We start from the raw sequence: 19,211 nt of genomic DNA, 5'->3' as shown, positions 1-19,211 counted from the left end.
AACTATGGCTTTTGGACGAACAGACAGACATGGCTCTTACTACAATAGAGATGTTATTTTTGTAGGCGATGGCGAAGTCTTAGAAATCCTGTCTATCACCGAAGATGATATGGCCGTTTATCAGTGTACAGCCACAAACAAGGCCGGCTCTATAACCAGCAGAGAGGCTACACTAAGCGCCAAGGAGTTGTCAGGTAGTGACAGAAGCAGTGATATCTAGAATTATGTTACTGTCTATATTGAGTGCACTCTCACAACAAAAAGGGCAGGTTCTTCTCGTCTGTCGCTGATTACAGAGTTCAGTTTAGTGTTTACCATGCTAGGCTAATCTTAAAATAGCCATTATGCCAACTGCTGTTTGTTTGTTTCCATTGGTTGTATAGGTGTACAATATTTTTGGCAATCTCTCCGTAGAGTCTAATCTCATTGGCTATTGCTGATCGGTGTATGGCCTCATTGGTTACTTTATTGCCAACACAAAATTTTGTCTTATTCCCTCCTGTCTTTCATTCCTTGGGTCGGGCAAGGTCATATATTTCTGTGTGTTAGTAGCATTGTCAAAACGCTGGCAATAGCCAAGCATTTTAAAAAAATTCCTCTATTTTTTTTAGCTTGAGATAATAAATTTGTGGAATAACGGGCTTTCGCAAACGGATCAATACTATAATCAATACTATAATCAATCAGCATATGGGAGACAAGTTAAAAAATTTTTAACGTAAACTAATTAAAAAAATTAACGATTAATTAACTTAATTTTATAAACCTCTTGCATAATTCCTTTAATCTATTTGGGTTAAGGGCTGTTCAGACAGACCCTTGTTAGTAATGGTCCCATTTATTTTTACTTTGTCATCAGAAAAACTTTGGTACATTGTGGAAGCCATCTTGTTTCGTTCCTCCTCAGTTCCAAACGTCTGAAGCGAATGCTTGTTTTCTGTTGCTGAGAGCGTGGATGCACTGAGTGGCATGCTTTGCTTTTATGCTCTGGTAAGCCGTAATTACAAACATATGGCAGCCCAATCATTTATATTTATGATATGTTGTATGCTGTTTATTAGTCTGCTTCCGATAATACACAAGCAATGATATAGAATTATGTCATAGCAGGGGCCTGACAGAGATAATATTATGTAAGAGTTCTGCTGCTCACGAACATGGCATAACATGGCATGCAGTTTCATTTGATCTCGTTCTATAAGGCTTGCAGACTATAAGAACAATCGCTCCATCCCGCAGCTTTAGAGCTCCACCATATGGGCTATCACTGAGCATCTTTGATTGTCTACCTTCTCATTGATCTAGTATAATTATTCCTGAATATCTATTTATATTGCTATGGGCGCCCTATGCACTTTACCCATAGTCTTAGGAAGTGGTAAAGGTCATGTCATGGTGGCTGTCTAGTCGGTAGGTTAGCAAAACATTCTTCTATCCTCTATGTTCTGAACTATAAGAAATGTAATGATGTATTCTGTCTGGCTTTACCGCTAGATTGATTGATATTTGTGGCTATATGATTGAGTCCTTCAACACTAAGTAGTTGGATCGTGTCTCTGTTTCTCAAAAGCACAAGAAAATATCTTAGATCTCAATTTTTTTCTTTTTGAAACCTAAGTCCAGCTGCTCTAAAACAACATACTGCAGTTTCAAGCAGGTACATTCGATACCTGTTTTCGTTGATCATCTGTTTTTTAGATGCTTCCCCCCATTATTGGTAGAAAATCTGTTTCGGTTGTTTTCTTCCCAGAAGTCTTGGTAGCAATGATTTGGTGAATAAAGCATTTGCCTCTAGTGTAGGATAGAATTGAGTACCCTTTTTCTATGAGCTTGCCTTTCTTCATTCTGCCAGTTGGATCAATGCACCTGTCTCCTGCTGTCAAATGCCTGTCTATACTAGTACAATTGAGTGCAACACTCACCTCCTTCCATTTATCTACCGGATCTGTTTAGCGATAGATTTCAGACAAAGAGCTAAGGTTCTTTGCAGAAAGGTCATCATCGGCTGGTTTCTGTTTATCAACTTTTCACATTTTTGGATCATTAAACAAATATGTATGCTAGAGAGAAACTGTTTGTTCCAAAACGCAGGCATCTGGAGTGACAGGGCCCTCTTTGATACAGTAAATGTTAAAGAGTAAATAATAAGTGAAATGTTATTTGTACCACAAGCGTTCAAGTACTGATCAGATCTGGGAGCTGATAAATGGGCTGGCAACAAATGAAGATATTAAAAGTAGCGAAACCCATTAGTTATCAATCAACTGGACCTACTTGGTTGAACTCTCGAGTACAATTGATGTGAAATGCTTGAACTAGTAACAACCTCTACCTCAGTTAAACTCACTGAAGAAGAACAGTGCATGCGAATTTTTGTCCTTGACATGTACACATTCAGCTCGATTATAAATCTTCAGGTCTAAATTGTAAGTGTTTTTAAAAACCCTATTTTCACAACAGTTTTATTTGAAACTGCTGTATGTTGTTTTAGAGCAGCTCGACTTTTGTTTCAAATCAATTTACTTTCTTTTTAGCATGCTTTGGATTTCATTAAAAAATACTCCCAATAATTCCTGATTTTGTACTTTTTATTTATTTTCTTTTTTTGGCATGTAATGAGCAACTTCAATCTGTTGATGACTACTGATGCTAATAAAAAGCTATACGCCCACACTCGTTGACAATTAGCTATTTTCTCAGGACAAAAAAACATGCATAAATGTCAAACTCTGTTTAAACATGCAAATTTGATGCCGTTCTTTGCTGAGTCATCATCAATGTCAGCTGCATCAACTCTGCTAGATTAATCAGTGAAATGTTTCTCTATCTTGCTGTTGGGTGTAACACGCTAAGATTGATCATCTGTGGGGGCTGTGTTTTAGCCAAGACTCCTCTGGTTTTAAGTGGATTTTGTAAGTCGTTAGTTTTCTTCAATCGCACAAACTAATTCGTCTTTTCCAATTGAAAGCAAACAAAAAGTTGTACAAAGTTGTATCGCACAACATTACTTACAAGTTACCCATATAAGATATTGGTTAGCTGAGATAAAATTTGTGTTCAGGTGAGCCGAGTGAGAATTTCATTACTATGCTTATGATATGATGAACAATGCTTTTTGGGTATATAGTCTTACATATATATAACACTTATATACGTGTATATGTAAGTCATATATATATAGCTATAAGACTTGCATAACCTATATATGTATATAAGAGTCACATATATATATATATATATATATGATTTATATATCTTAAGTATATAAATCGTATATGTATATGTCTTATATATATATAGCTATAAGACTTACATAGCCTGTATATAAGATTAACATATACATTTTATACATATATGTCTTATATATACACACTTAAATATGTCATACATACGTATAATGTATATATAATCTCATATAAGGCTATATATATGTATATATAGTCTTCGCTATATATAACTATAACTATATATCTATGTCTTATATATGTATATAAATCATATACATATATAAGTCTGGTCTCTTTGCTTGTCTTCAGGTGAATCCATATGTACATGTAGATTTGTGACAGACCTAATTGTCTCAGAAGGTAACTTGTATTAAGATTTGCTGAGCCATCTGTTCTATCAGCTGACATAGCAGGATTAGTTCTGCAACTACAGATGCTCCCAGTTTCATTGCCTGCACCTCGTAATTCATACTCCAATTGAGTGTCTAATCATCCATACAATGCTATGCTCGCGGATAATGTACTGTTCCTAATCGTTCAAACAACATCAAGGACAGTTCTTTCAACATGAAAATTTGTTCACTGTCTCACATGAACACTGAACAGACGCGCACTGGTTTATAAATCTGTTCATTATTTATTGTTTAGTTATATTGACTCCTGCTTTCATTCATGAGAGGCTATAGTAGTTGTTACTATTTAGTATTTACAACATTTTTGAAAAGCGTATAGTTTAATCTTCTGAGTTGTCCTAAAGCCAAATTCATATTGACCTTGGAATGCCTTCTGCGCAATGTTATAGCATTTAGGTTTTTGTTTAAGGCAAAATTGTAGTACAGTCTTCTAGGAACTACCGACCACGCTCTTTTGACAGCTGCTTATATGATAGAAAGTTGGACTGTTTTATATTTTAGATTATCTCAACTTAAAAGATTTTCACATTTGTTTTCCGCGAAATATTAAAACAGGTTACATAGAAAATATAGAAATGATTGGCCTCCCCTTACTCCTCTCACATTCTGGTCAGCATTGGAATTTCTAAGTTGTTATTACAGATAAGATTCAGTAAAAACATCAGATGTAAAGAAATTTGATATTTTGAGATGGCTGGGATGATCAGTAAACAATTATTCCACAAATGCGTTATTCGGAATTAAAAGAAATTGATTGTATGATCTGTAATCTTCTTTATTATTGCATCGACTTTGTCCTCCTTTAAATATACATATAGACTGCCCTCGGGTTACCATGACCCTATTATACGACTTTTTCCATGTGGAACACGATGGTTTTTCGCCCTCGCAATATAATATCAACAAAGATTTCTCTCAAATTCTAATTTGGCAGTCGGTGTGCTGGTTACGTCGGAATAACGAAGATGTTGATATGCTATTTGCGGAAGTCCATCCCACAACGCATAAAAAGGATACGATGCTCGTTCTCTCTCAGTTCCAGAGTTATTCATTATTAATTGTAGTGAAAATGAAACCAGGATCAGGTATAAAATTTTAGTCGAGGACAATGTTGAAGTTTAGTAAGCTAAATTCATTTAAGTTAAACTTGATGGTTATGTTAGGGTTCTGTCTCGAGGTTAAAAACTACCTACAGCATGTACTGCACATAGTTCATAGTAATGTTACATTTTATTGCGGATCATAACCACCAAAACGCCAAAGTTACTGTAGGTAACTATTGTTACTAAGGTTAACATATTATTTTGTTACCAATTTTCAATATGTGCAGTACGTACGGTATATAAAATTGTGATGATTTTCACCAGGGTATATTTGCATTAGATAATTACTATGGACTTCTATACCTATCTATATGAATTTGTCGCCTTACGATGCAAACACTGGATCGAATTCAAATCGTATGGCGAAGTTCTACTGTATCTGGAAATCTTCAATGCCCTTGAAATACTGTTAGAGCCATTTATGAAGTCAACCAATTCTGAAGATAGTACCAAGGTTGAGTATTTATAGATATAAGGCAAAGAAAGCTGGATGATAATATGAACATTAAACACAAAAATTGATTTGTTTACTGATAATGACTACCATCGCCTCTGAATCTCTTACACGTTGGCAAAGCAAGTAATGTGAAGGTATCATCCACGGCAAAATTTTGACCAACACAATGCTGCTGATACACTAGAGTATCAATAAGAATATAACTATGATCCAACACTTTACCAACAAAGATTGGCTGAAATAGATAAATAAATTTTGGAAGATCATTCCTGTTGATAACATACTGTTCATGAAAGAAAGTTGGTTCCACAAAATCGACTAGATGGTGTTAAAAGATTTTTGTAACGTTGCGAAGCAAAAAATATGGGCTGACAATTTGTACGCATAGAAGTCCGGGTCATTGTTGCTAGGTGAAAGAACTGGTTGCGTGACCTCTACATTGGTTTCTTTGATCGTTGGTAACCGACAAAATGAGATGTCATGGATTTCATTGAAAAATATCAGTCTCATGAAGTGTCATGAACTAACAGGCAAATATAACAAGTTGGCATTTTAGCAAGATCGTCGTTTGCGAAGAGTAGCGAAGTTATGTTCATGGACAGAGCTGATGGTTTCTCAAGTTCATTTTGGTTTAAGCTGAAGTTGTAATTTTCAAAAACACCCAAGCACCTGTTCTAATCTTCCTGTCACGTTACAATGACAGATATATTTATTATGAACAAGTTAGTTACAAGTGGTAATATAGTTATAGGCCTATAATATAGCCACAGTATATAGTACTGGTAGTATAGATCTTACAACAAAAAATAATTTACAAAAAAAATTTGATCGTGACAATTTAATGTTCATCATAGAAATTCCGCGTGTGAATTGGATTAGCAAATGTCTATCATGTGAAGTGACAAGTACTAACAGGTAAATATCATAAGTTGGAATCATGGAATTACAAAGTTGATATTTCACTCATGAAAACCGTCTAATTGACAAGGTAGCTGTGATTGCAGTGAATATCGTCATTGTCTAGCCATGGTTGAATATAGTTATTAACATATAGTAGGGCAATTTCCTTCTCAATCTAAATGCTGGTTTGAGAAGCACAAAGGCTACACAAAGCGTGAACTTGATGGGAAGGACATACTAGTGATTATATCAATTGGAGAGTAGGCAATGAGCTAATCATTCTGACTTGCCTATTGTCTCAGTTAATCTCTGTCCAAGTGTCAACTCAACATTCATTTCTGTTTATCCGCGCCTTTGTTTCTCTATTTCCTTGCATCTGTCGTGTCATAGCCGGTGTGTGCAGCGTGTTTAGATGCCTGCCACTGACATCCTCACTGTAACTGCGCCATGCACTTTTTTGGGGTTACCTAGATAAATAGACACTGGTTTTGTTTGTGTTACAAATTATTGAAATCCTAAACCCTCCAAAATTAAAAATTCAAAAATGTTATCCTTCCAAGATGACTTGTGTTGGTTTCTAATCATAATCTGTTCTAGAAGGCTGTTCGAAAAGCTGTTTGTTCACAATCCAAAACTATTTGTCTTATAATTAATGCAAATACTTTTAATCTGTTACCGGTTTGAAAAAGTTGTAATGAAAGAGTACAGGAACGTACGTACTTCAGCTAAGATCATGCAAAATAAAAAAAATCACGGCAGAAACATTTCTTATCTTATATTTTTATCAACTGTAACATGAATAAGTTGCAATAGAGTACAGTAGGGTATTGAGCCTAGCCTCGGCCTTATGATTTGATCGTAATCCGATTGTTTGGTCAAAGTCTGACGCATAAATCTTTCAAATTTATTGGTCGAAATCTGATTTGGTTGAGATGAAAAATGTTAAAAAGTCGATGTATGACGAAATTGATACAATGCATTCGGCTCCTTATACAGCGTGTAAATGAAAACCACCCTCTTTTATGCTATTTTTATTTAAATTGACGAGATTCAAGGTTTTAGCTTATATACTAGGCAGAGCAAACATGAGGCCAAGATGGGAGCTATTCCCGCCACCATTTACGTTCTGGGTGTAATGTTAAGAATTCTCTTCCGTTCTATTTTCATCTAGTTGACGTAATGATTTATCCTCCATTTTCTTTTCGTTGAGTGGAATAATGGAGAGTTACTTTAGAACGGAAAGTTTGAACTCAAACATTTTATTTTTTTAGAATTAGCAAAGAGTTTTTCCCACAAGATACATACTTCGTTTCCATGATGCGCATGATTCACAAATTTGAGCCAATTCGCAAGTTAACCGCATCATAGAAATGGCATAAGTCCGCAAGCTAAAGGAGTTTTGCGATTCGCAAACTTTTATCGAATCTATCTTGCTTGCGAATTGTGGAAACAGCGCTTGCGAATGATGCACATTAAAATACCGAGCCAGCTATTCAATTTTAAACATTTTTAATACTTCCGTGGTCCTCTCTCGGTCGGGTTTAACGTGTTTGCGTCGCTAACTGCATGGATTACTGCATCGCTAATTATTAATTTATAGCTTACAATTCCTCACCTTTTTTCAACAAGGTGCCGGAGTCATTCCGCATCATGCAAATGTCCATAGAAACATTTAATTCACACGGTAACACAACTCCAAACCCGCATGATGCACTTCATACGTGTCACGGAAACATAGCGATTGGTAATTGTTGAACCAGCCTTGGTGCACTCTGTCTCTCATTACTACTGCTGTCAAACCTTTATTCACAATCACTTCAACAAACTTTACAAACAAAAGTCACTGAACACACCAGACATAAACATCTTTCACTTCCTATATTTAGAACATCCTGACATAAGAATTTCTTCATTAAATATTATTTGTTTGTGTTAGAGTGAAGTTGTTATCATAGACTGTAGTATCACTGGATTAACACCGATGTACGGTGATATAATGTGACCCAGCCCAGAGATGAACTTACACTATTTTTTAAAAATTTCATCCGAAAGTATCACTATTTTTATATCATTTGCAATTGTTTTTGATGTTTGAAATGATCTGATTGCCAGGATGGTTTAAGATTAATATCGATAAAACTCGATTGTGTTTAAAATACTCAGATCAGTCGAAAGTACGATTATGATGTCTGTAGGTGCAAAGAAACCGATAGAATAGGGACCCATGATACATCAACTTGAACGCAATGGCTAATACCAACTATCGCAGCCATAACGACTAGTGACATCATTTCGCACGCATTTGTCTTCTGAGCGTTTTAATCGCGATCAAGTTTTAATCTAGAAACATTCTGGTAATCAGACCATCTCAAACATAAAAAAACAATCGCAAACGATAGAAAAATATTGACACTTTCTGATAAAACCTACTAAAATTTTGTGCGAGTTGATCTTCAAGTCTGTTTACTAGCTGCCTTCTCTCTCAATGATCAGTTGGAAATTTTTGCTCCGAATACGGAGTCACATCGGCGAGAAGAATGGTAATGCAATTAGTATGATACGTTATGACTAACTGGAGTGTGTTATTATATATTACACTTGATATTTACTAATCACCTGCCGCTGCTCTAACAGCCACACTCACTAGCAAGTAGTCTCAATCTCAGCCAGTCATTGTTTGCCCGCTATAGAGACATTGCATCCCAATATAAATAGAGCTTATCGTTGGGCACTGCTGTGTTTAGTAACATAATAAACTATGTAGTAATACTTGACTGCAAACCTTCTGTCAATTTAATACATCAAGTAGGTATGGATAGTACATAGTATTGTCTTCACCATCCCTTTGAACAACCTACTATTTTAAGATGCTTTTTAGATCCTTTTGCACCTGTTTAGCCACTCTTATGATGAAATTCATGAAACTCAAAAAAGTCAAGTTACTGTCGATATCAACATGAAGAATAGTCAGTCACAAAATGGTCTCCAGCATGTATAAAATTAATTGGCCTCATTGTTAAATAGTTACTCCAATTTCATCTGGGATGTTGGAGAATTTATTTGAATTGGAGAAGTTTGATTGTGTATTTTTATCAAGTGTGACACCGAGTAGGCGATTCTAACATTATAAAATGTACAGCTGCTAAAGGTTTTTCTCATCTAACTCACGGAAATAGCCTTGGTTCCTGACCGAAATGAGTAGAAGATAGCTGATGTATTTATGTTAACCTTTTTTGATTATAGGGCCATTGTTTGAAGGCCCGTCGTTTATGGTTAGACCGAGAGATGCCTCGGTAGAACTTGGACATTCTGTGACTCTCTACTGCGCCGTCAGAGGTCGTGGAGATGATGGGAGTAAGCCAAGGGTCAGCTGGCTCAGACAGGGCAGCACTATCGATATAGACAGGTGTGTTGTCTCTACTGTAGTTTGTCAACAGTATTTTCTATATCGGCTATCGCAGGTTTAGTTAGGTTCTTATCTAAGATTAGTTTGCACAATTTACTATCATAAATAATTATTATATATTATAATATTATTATATTATAATATAATATAATATTATATATTATAACTAAATTAAATATTTGTCTAACATGATAGTCATATGTGATGGTAATGATGATGTATAATAATAACAGTAATAACAATAATAATATAGAAATGTCATTAATGATATTATATACTAATAGTGAGCCTGGTGATGCCAGAGATTTTTTTAATTCTCAATCAAATAGCCAGCAGGTGGGGTTTTAAGAGGCTGGTTTTTAGGAACCAGATGAAGTTTTAAATTCAAATATTTCTAGCAACCTGATAGAATTCATGGAGCATATTTGCGTGAAGTTTGGATGAAATCTGTCAAAAACTGTGGGAATGCATAACGTTTACACAGACGGACAGACAGATAAAGTCAAACACTAATTGAGATCTATTAATATAGATGTATATAATAATCTAATCTAGTCTGATCTGTAATATATCTTACCCTCATTTTAGACCTTTGGATAAATATATTTTATTATCATATATCTATTTTGCTAAACAATAAATATAAATATCTATAGCGAACGTAAATAAATGCTGATTTTATAGGGTTAGGATCTATTGCTAGTCACTTTATTTTGGCATTTACATACATGTAATTCCTAGTATAAACTAGCACAATCAAGTAGTATTTAGATGATAATATCTTATTTTTGTATAATTTTATGTTAAAAATCGAATAATTGCTCCCTGAATTGCTATTTTTAACAAAGAAAAGTATTTGATTTGCATGCTTTCATCTTGCAACTTGCATTGAATAATATTAATATGTATATTTTTCTTTTCAAAAATATAAAAGATTAAAATAGTCAGTTTCATTAGGAATAGATGTGTGGTGTGCAAATTATTTGGGTAATTCAACTTGATTAAGGAAAAAAGTTAGTTTTTTCTCAAATCAAGTGTGGAAAAAAGTTTAACTAAACAAACCCTTAATTTTTTTAGTTCTTCTTGGATTAGGGAAAAAGTTTGTTTTTTCCCTAATCCAAGAAGAATCCAACAAAACTAAAGGAAAATAATGTTACTTGAAGATTTTAATGTAATGAAAAGTTTATGACAAGAAACTAAGGCTATAACTTTGTTAGACATAGGCTTTAGTTAAAGTTCATGCAAAGTTCAGCTGAACTGAATTTAAAAATCATCCGTCCTTGTGGTAGGGCCAAGACAGTACACAAGTCTATCTATTTGTAAAATCAACCAGTAACATATATTTTGTTGATTGCCGACCACATTGGTCAGCTGTGGAGAGCACCCCTATACACTCATATACACCCGTACACTCGCTGACAGCCTTCTCTAGCATTGGACCACTAGCTGCTCTAGAAAAAAACTTAGACCAAAGTCATATACGGATAATTTATATTTAAAGGAAATTTGCTGTTCATAAGGATCTCTTATGCTAAAAAATTTTTATATTATAATTTGTAGATATTTCTATAGTTTGATGAAAAGCAAATGTAAATATATATATAGTTCCAATTGAACATATAGAATTTTGGTTTCAGTAGTCTTAATTTAGCAGTTTTTAAATCGTATGCTACATTTACGTATAGTAAACCATTAAGCCTAGTTGCCCTTTATATGAATGATACATGTTTAGCGCTCGTTACTTTGCATCATGTGCGGTAATTTTTATTTTATTTTGTTTTTTGTCCACATTTTATCTCTGTGATCTCCTAGGACCATGTCGCCTGAAGCTCATGCTAACCTGATATAAGAGATGTTTCATTTCTTCAAATGGAAATACTCATGGAACATGATTTTATTGGGATAAAAGTTATTTGACATATGACTGTGTTTAAAACATCCCAACTAAATGCATTCATCAATTAAAAATTTAGAAAGAAGTAATAAAGCTATTCAATTTATTCATTGTTCATGTTGGTGACAAAGAATTTTATCGAACATGGGCTTCAATTGGCATTCAATCATTTCAGTTTATCATATAGTGCCCTTATGTATAACTAGTAATTACATTGTCCTTCAATAGTGCAGACAACTCTAATTTTCAAAATCTTGTCTAACAACAGACAACTTTGAAGACCTAATCCAACTTGGTATTTGAATTGGTTTAGGCAGCAAAGACATCCTTTTTATAAACCTGGATTATAAAATGCTAGCCACCTACCACCAGTCTCGACTAGGATAACTGGTTACTAGCAGCTGTATAAACAGTGTACAATCATACCCTGAAATATGAGTGTCCCAACATATGAGAAGTTGCCGTAGGGCTTATACCTTACACCTTACACTTCGCTATCATCCATTTATCTTTGACCACAAAAGTAAATTTTTATGTCAAAATATGCATTTCAAGATGCTGATTTTACAAAAAACACAGTGTCATCAAAAAGCAAGGAATCAATGAAAAAAGGGCATCTAAGAGGAACTGAGCAACTGCTGGTACTTGCGCCTCACGTTGCTGTTATTTGAATGTTGAAGATTTTTAATCATTTTGCTGTGTAACTTTCATAGGGGTTTGATGATAGGGAAAAAGATCAAGATCAAATTGATATTTTTTCACTATAAAAACTCAGAAAACATCAGATTGTTGCAGATATTGCTCTCCGACGTCGTTGCGTAGTCAAATGAAAAAATTTATTGATTCATAAAAACAAAGCTCACACAGGTGAGCTTAGGGTTTGTCGAGTCCCATGGGAGTTATTTCCTCTGTCATATAATTGTTTACCTATGTTAACATAGAAAACTAAAGATTTAGACATGCCAAATTTGAAAGGCTTGCTTCGGGCATATTTGTACATTTTTGAGCTATTGCCTCCTCACCGTTACAACAGACTTAGTCAAGTCTTGTTTTTATAGACTTCTTGTTTCATTAGGCTCAATAAAGATGAAAACTATTGTTACGTGGGAAATGGCCTAGGGCAGTACAGCTTACAGTGTAATGTTTCATTGATCACTCCTAGTGGTTACGCACTAGTCTTCAGCAACCTGGGGTTACGCTGCATGTCTATTGTCTCGCTAACTACTGTTGTTGGAATAGATTATCGCTACACGCGTGCTGCTCAGTGTAATCACCAGCTCATCCACTAACCGTTCTGTTTGCGTGATTGCACTTGCTGCTGCAACAATAATGAACATGGCAGTCATTATTGTTGCATATCTTAGTCAGTATGTCTCACTGATGTGAGTTATGCTGCTATATAATGCGTGTATACCTTTCGGTGCGTGTGTTAAACCTTCTGAGGATAAGATGGATAAATTGTGTTGACTAGTAGATGACATAGATTTCAGAACTATGTATCGATATAGAAATATTAATCCATATTCAGCATATTTAGGTATTAGGTATGAGGGAGAAATAGGAATCCATATTGGCATATGGTGCAGTGGTGCAGATGACATTAATCCATTCCGGTGTTGGCATCGTAAGGCGAAAATGTCGCATAGAGGGCTAGAGAAACCCGTAGCAATTATCAAATGCAAACACCCCCAGGTGAAAACATCAAAATTTTATATGTACTTTACATCGACATAGTAACCAGCAACTGCAGCCCTAAACAACAATATAGGCAACTTTGGTGACGACCTGTCTAGTAGAGTTAAATCTGTTGCTGCACAGGCCAATACTTAGTACTGATATTGTACTTACGATGACATCTGTATTAGTACCAGCATGTTGGTATTGAACACTTTTGCACAACTTGTTTTCTTCTCATCAAAACTCCAGTTAGGCGATTGCCTGTCAGATAGTGAGAGAAAGTGAGTGAGAGAGGGAGACAGAGAAAGAGGGGAGGGGGGAGAGAGAGAGAGAGAGAGAGGGAGAAATGGAGGTAGAGAAAGAAAAAGAAAAGACAACGAGAAAGGTAGAGAGGGGGAGGGAAGAAAGAATGGGAAAGTGAGAGAGAGAGGGAGAATAAAATTTAGGTAGGAGACCCTTCCTACCCCTACCAATGGTCTTCATTCGAATTGAAACCCAACTGCCAGACCACACAGCTTGTGTTTCATCCCAAGTGTAAATAGCAATTTACAGTGGTGTCAGCAATTTTAATCATATTCGATGAGAGCTCGGTTGCAGGTCATTAAGTATAAAATAAAAGACTACTATTTCTATGGTTTTCATTCCCAGTGAAGACGGACAGTATACGAGGCTCGGGGCTGGCTCATTGGTCATCTCTAATGTATCTACCGAAGATGAAGGGAGATACACTTGTCGAGCTGCTAATTCTGTAGATACGGATGACTCTGAAGTTTTGATAACCGTCTTAAGTGAGTTCACTTCCGTCTACTTTTCTCATAACCTTGTAGAAATGGCTTCCTGTACCGTGTGCCTACTGTAATGCAGATATGACCTTGAACTTTGTAGGCTGCCGACTGTAAGTTAAAAGTTGACAGAGTTATAACTGGCATTGGCTTGGGAAACATATTTCCTCTGTAGTTGTGGTGTAAAGATTGGCATTGACTTGAGGTTTTGGTTTAGTGTTGAATTTGTAGTAATAATTTTCAATACTCCATTTTAAAGATGAGGTTACATTAAATTTTAGTGGATTTTATGAGAAAGTATCGGTCTTTTTTATCATTTGCGATTGTTTTAGATGTTTGAGGTGATCTGACTGCCAGGATATTTCAGTATTAAAATCGACAAAACTTGATAGCGGTTAAACACTCCGATCAAATGAAGGTGGGATTATGACGTTTATAGTTGCCAAGAGACTGACGGAATAGAGACTCGTAACACCGCAACTTGAACACAATAGCTGATATCAACTATAGCAACGATAGCAACTAGTGATGTCATTTCGCATGTATTTTCGGTCTGAGCGTTTTAACCGCAATCAAGTTTTGTTGGTGTTAATGTTAAAATATCCTGAAAGTCAGATTACCTCAGATATAAAAAACAATTGCAAATGATGGAAAAATACCGATGTTTTCTAATAAAATCTACCGAAATTTTGTGTAAATTCATCATTAATTGTTTATTCTGTATTCAGTAGTTTTGAGTTGAGTGAAAACTAGCAGGAGGTACTTTTTAGTTCAAAATCATATTTGTTACCATTTTATAAAGAATCAAATACATTGAATCGTCATGCATTAAGATAGAGAATAGGTAGAGTAGATAATGCAAGTTTATCTTCAACAATGCGGTGTACAGTGCTAGTGCCTTTTGCTTTTTTAGTTGCTCCCTACTTTGTGACACGCCCCACCAATACCTATGGACGGGTGAATGGAGAAGCAGAGCTGCAATGTGACATCAGAGGTTATCCTCAGCCTAGGATTTATTGGCTCCGGGTTAGTATGTCTGTATGCTAGTATGTCTGTATGCTAGTATGTCTGTATGCTAGTATGTCTGTATGTTAGTATGTCCATATGTTAGTATGTCCGTATGTCTGTATGCTAGTATGTCTGTATGCTATTATGTCTGTATGTTAATATGTCCGTATGTTAGTATGTCCGTATGTTAGTATGTCTGTATGTTAGTATGTGCGTATGTTTGTATGTTTGTATGCTAGTATGTCTGTATGTTAGTATTTATTAGTATCAACTTATGTATATTAAGTATGTTAGTATCAAATTTATTCTTAATTGGCTAAGTTTTTTTATCCAATGAATTTGAGTAAGTTAAGCTAATCTAAATCTTTACTATAAAATAAAGGTCTTGTCGATCTCCCTAGAGCCAGCATTAGATAAAACAGTTGCATCATGCTTTCTCACACAATCATGATCTTCAAGCGTACTACTGAAGCGTGAAGGGTGCTATTTTAACCGATTGACATTAAAGATTGGCAAGTACATAAGTATGCACAGAATTATTCCATAGTAGTGCCAGTTGAACGCGTAGTGTAATGGATAGAACAGAACGCCCATCTGCAGACCTGGATGTTTACCGTTCAATTCTTGTGTGAAATGGATTTTTTGTTCCTATAACTTTATCACTATAACTGGACACACGACAGACAAACCAACAAACGACAAACACTGATATTAATATATATATAAATGGAAATATTACGGTGGTTGAATATTGACAATGCAGGTGTTTGGTGCCCTTGTAATTCAACTACCTACCATGTTTGTATAAAAGTTTCTAGTTTTTCTCAACAAAATGACGACATCTGTACAAATGCAAACATTAAGCGCTGCATGCAGTCAAATAATTAGGTGGTTTAAAACAACCTCTCTGAAATGATGTTTGGTATTGAAGGCAATTATAAAGATACTGTTAATAACATTGGAAGGTTTTTACAAATAACTTACAGGAATTTCTATGTTATTCTTTGATATGAATAGGCATATATTTACATTTATGCATTCATGATGCTTTGGTATCCATCTACCAGTGCTATCATAACTGACTTACAAAAGTTGATGGAAAATCTTTTAAACTGATGCAATCTTTGTGATTGGGTGACTCAAACTTGCATATTTTCACAAAAATGTGCAGAATTTCTGATCACAACCTTGTAATTTGTAATTGATATATTTTCACTATATGGCATTACCCTTTTGGATTTACAGAATTCTGATTACTGCCGGCTTGATGAGTATATCAAGATGGAGGGAGGAAACTTGAAAATTATGGGGTTAATGACATCGGATGCAAGTTATTACCAGTGTATCGGAGAAAACTCTGTTGGGACGGTGTATGGTACGGCCCAGCTTTTGGTCTTGGAGGAAGGTAGGCTATCATTGAATTTAGGCTATATAAAGGTAGTATGGCTACTAAAACTCAGATTGTTGCGTGTTTTGTGCATCTCTCATCAGAGACTGAGTGCCTATTCCTCTGCATTGCATATGGCATACCCTTAGAGATCGCCATCTATAGTCATGCCCTTCATCTTTATGATTGCAACACATAATGCTATGTACAGATAGTTGTCCACTTACGACCCGCCGGTTGTAAGTCCCACGGGTGGCTGTATGTTACATAGGTCGTAAGTTGACGACTACCTGTATGGCTGTATGCCGCCAGCTTATGTCTTTAACCCTCCTCCTTCTTCCATGGTGGAGTGTGCTTTTGGGGTGGTAGATTGGATAAAGAGCAATAGGGCACCCAGTTTTGGTATGCTATCCAGGCATGCTTGTACAATGATCTCTAGTTTATCATTTTAGTGCTAAATCTATATTGGCGCTAGTTTTGTCACGCCGTATGGCCCCAGAGTAGTAACCCCAAAATATATGATACACGTGACTAAATTTCAGGAGAGCAAGTGGAACTCGGGCTATTGCCGTCTGATTCGAGCAGCAACAGCACCATCCTACCAGGAGTACCTAGTAATCTTCGTACTATGTTGGTCTCAGACTCTTATGTATCTCTCAAATGGGACTCTTCTATTGGCGCTGCTGGATACACAGTATCAGTTGTTCCTGCGTCTGACCCCAACAGCAGGTGAGTGGATTTTGGCAACCCCTATTGCCAGTTGTTCTTGTGTCTGACCACAATAGCGGGTGAGTGAGATCTGACAACTCCAGTGTGCCAATTGTTCTTGTCTGACTACAATAGCTGGTGAGTGGGATCTGGCAACTCTAGTGTGCCAATTGTTCCTATGTCTGTGTGACCAAATTCAGTTGTGGTTTCTTTATAGTCTGCTGACCGAGTTCTTTCACTTTACAGATGAACATGCACAAAATTTTCAGTATATTTTATCAGAAAGTATCGGTATCTTTCTATCAATTGCGATTGATTTTGATATTTGAGGTGATCTGAGTGTCAGGATGTTTCAAGGTTAAAATCGACAAACCTCGATCACGATTAAAACGCTCAGATCAAACGAAAGTGCGATTATGACGGCTGTAGTTGCAAAGAGACTGACAGAATAGAGACTCGTACTACCGCAACTTGAGCACAATAGCTGATATCAACTATAGCAACGATAACAACTAGTGATGTCATTTCGCATGTATTTTTCATCTGAGCGTTTTAACCGCGATCAATTTTTGTCGATTTTACTATTGAAACATCCTGGCAGACAGATTAAAAAGAAATGCAAATGATAGAAAAATACTAATGCTTTCTGATAAAATCCACTAAAATGTTGTGCAAATTCATCACTAATTGTTTATTCTGTATTCAGTAGTTTTAAGTAGAGTGAAGACTTGTAGAAGGTCCCTTTTAGTTCAGAATCATATTTGTTACCATTTTATAAAGAATTGAAGACATTGAATCGTCATACAACAAGATAGAGGATAAGTAGAGTAAATATTATAGAGGATTAAAACCTGTGTATGACTCTGCTTGGAAGGTTGAGGTCAGCGAACACATCATCTACGGACTACACCGTGCAAGGTCTCCAACCCAGCACAGAGTATGTGTTCAAGGTGTCAGCCTTTAACAACAATGGCCGGAGTGTGCAAACGGTAAGTTTCGACTGTGAGGCCTCAGAGAGGAACCCGCCGCTCAGCTTAAGTAAGCTTCCAGTGTGGTATGCATAAAAATTAAGCTATTTTAAGTAGATAAAATTACATTTAGCCTACTGTATAATGCTTTATAATGTAAATGTACAATAAGGTAGTTATAAGCTGTAATTATGCTCTATGGAGAGTACACCATGTAAGTGTGCTCTATGGAGAGTATAACATGTAAATGTACTCTACGGACAGTATAACATGAGAGTGTACTGTGTAGTGGCAGAAGTAGAGATAATATCTCGTTTCAATGTATCTAGATATTGCATTTAGCAAAACTACAAGTGTTATCAGATATAGTTCATATCATTTATCCTTTTCAAATGAAGTTTTCAGAGATCAATTTAAGTACATTGCTAACACGCAACCAGAAATCAAGAATTCAAATGTTTAGTCATTTGTCAATCACAAAGATTTCAGAAGAACGTAACTGCCATCTTTCTTGTTACCAAGGACTTGCGGAGGTCGACTCATGCTGAAGCTGCGGTGCCGACTCCAGTGAGAAATGTGCAGACTGCATTGGTGACGCACAACAGTATAGATGTGTCGTACACAACTCCCATAGAGACCAATGGGGAGATACGGGAATACAGGTGAAAATTTGACCCTTTTCTGTGATCTTAGTAAACGTCATGGCATGATTTATGTTTAGTTTGAGTTTAAATGCTCTAGTTCATAGCAGGAGGTCTACCATATGAGCCTCCATGCTATAGGCCTGTTGATATCCCTCTCTAAAGACAAGAAGTTGTGTTATTATCAAAGGTTAATTGACTACACAGATTTTCATTTGATTAACAGTAGGAAATAACATTACAGATTGGTGTTTAAATAATAGGTTTTGTGTAATTTAAACTAAACATGAGGTTTTATCAACATTTTCAAGTCGTGAAGACAAACACAAAAATTTGCGATATTTACAAAATATTGACAAAAACAGCTGCGATGCTATATAGTTTATATTAGAATTGCCTTAAATCGTTTATTCGCTCAAATTCCTTATTCATAAAAACAGAGCTAATAGGTTTTAAACAGAAGACTTTTGAAAATAGCAGTAATTTTGTAATTATAATTTGTAATTTTTACGGATAATTTTACATATTTCCAGTTTGTGCGACAACTGAATTCCTTTTTAGCGCACTCCACAAAAAGCAGGAGCAAGCTGATTGGTTTAGTTCTAAAACTAACGCTAAAAAATTAATACGAGGTGTAGAA

The 19,211-nt window shown here is 35.7% G+C and overlaps 1 protein-coding gene across 3 annotated transcripts in view; it reads left to right on the top strand.

Moving 5' to 3' along the window:
* The window catches only part of LOC137396996 (neogenin-like), a 67,716-nt gene that overhangs the window by 23,015 nt on the left and 25,490 nt on the right, over positions 1 to 19,211 (top strand). For all 3 annotated transcript variants that reach the window (XM_068083282.1, XM_068083280.1, XM_068083281.1), the window contains exons 6-13: positions 66 to 194; positions 9,344 to 9,506; positions 13,726 to 13,865; positions 14,773 to 14,885; positions 16,113 to 16,272; positions 16,797 to 16,983; positions 17,837 to 17,951; positions 18,453 to 18,592. In XM_068083282.1, coding sequence (XP_067939383.1) covers positions 66 to 194; positions 9,344 to 9,506; positions 13,726 to 13,865; positions 14,773 to 14,885; positions 16,113 to 16,272; positions 16,797 to 16,983; positions 17,837 to 17,951; positions 18,453 to 18,592 — 1,147 coding nt within the window. The remainder of the gene's footprint in view (positions 1 to 65; positions 195 to 9,343; positions 9,507 to 13,725; positions 13,866 to 14,772; positions 14,886 to 16,112; positions 16,273 to 16,796; positions 16,984 to 17,836; positions 17,952 to 18,452; positions 18,593 to 19,211) is intronic.

Source organism: Watersipora subatra, chromosome 5 (genome assembly GCF_963576615.1).
Source record: "Watersipora subatra chromosome 5, tzWatSuba1.1, whole genome shotgun sequence".
NCBI classification, from domain to species: Eukaryota; Metazoa; Bryozoa; class Gymnolaemata; order Cheilostomatida; family Watersiporidae; genus Watersipora; species Watersipora subatra.
The sequence above is the reverse complement of the archived record's forward strand: the minus strand, read 5'-3'. Positions and strand labels throughout refer to the sequence as shown.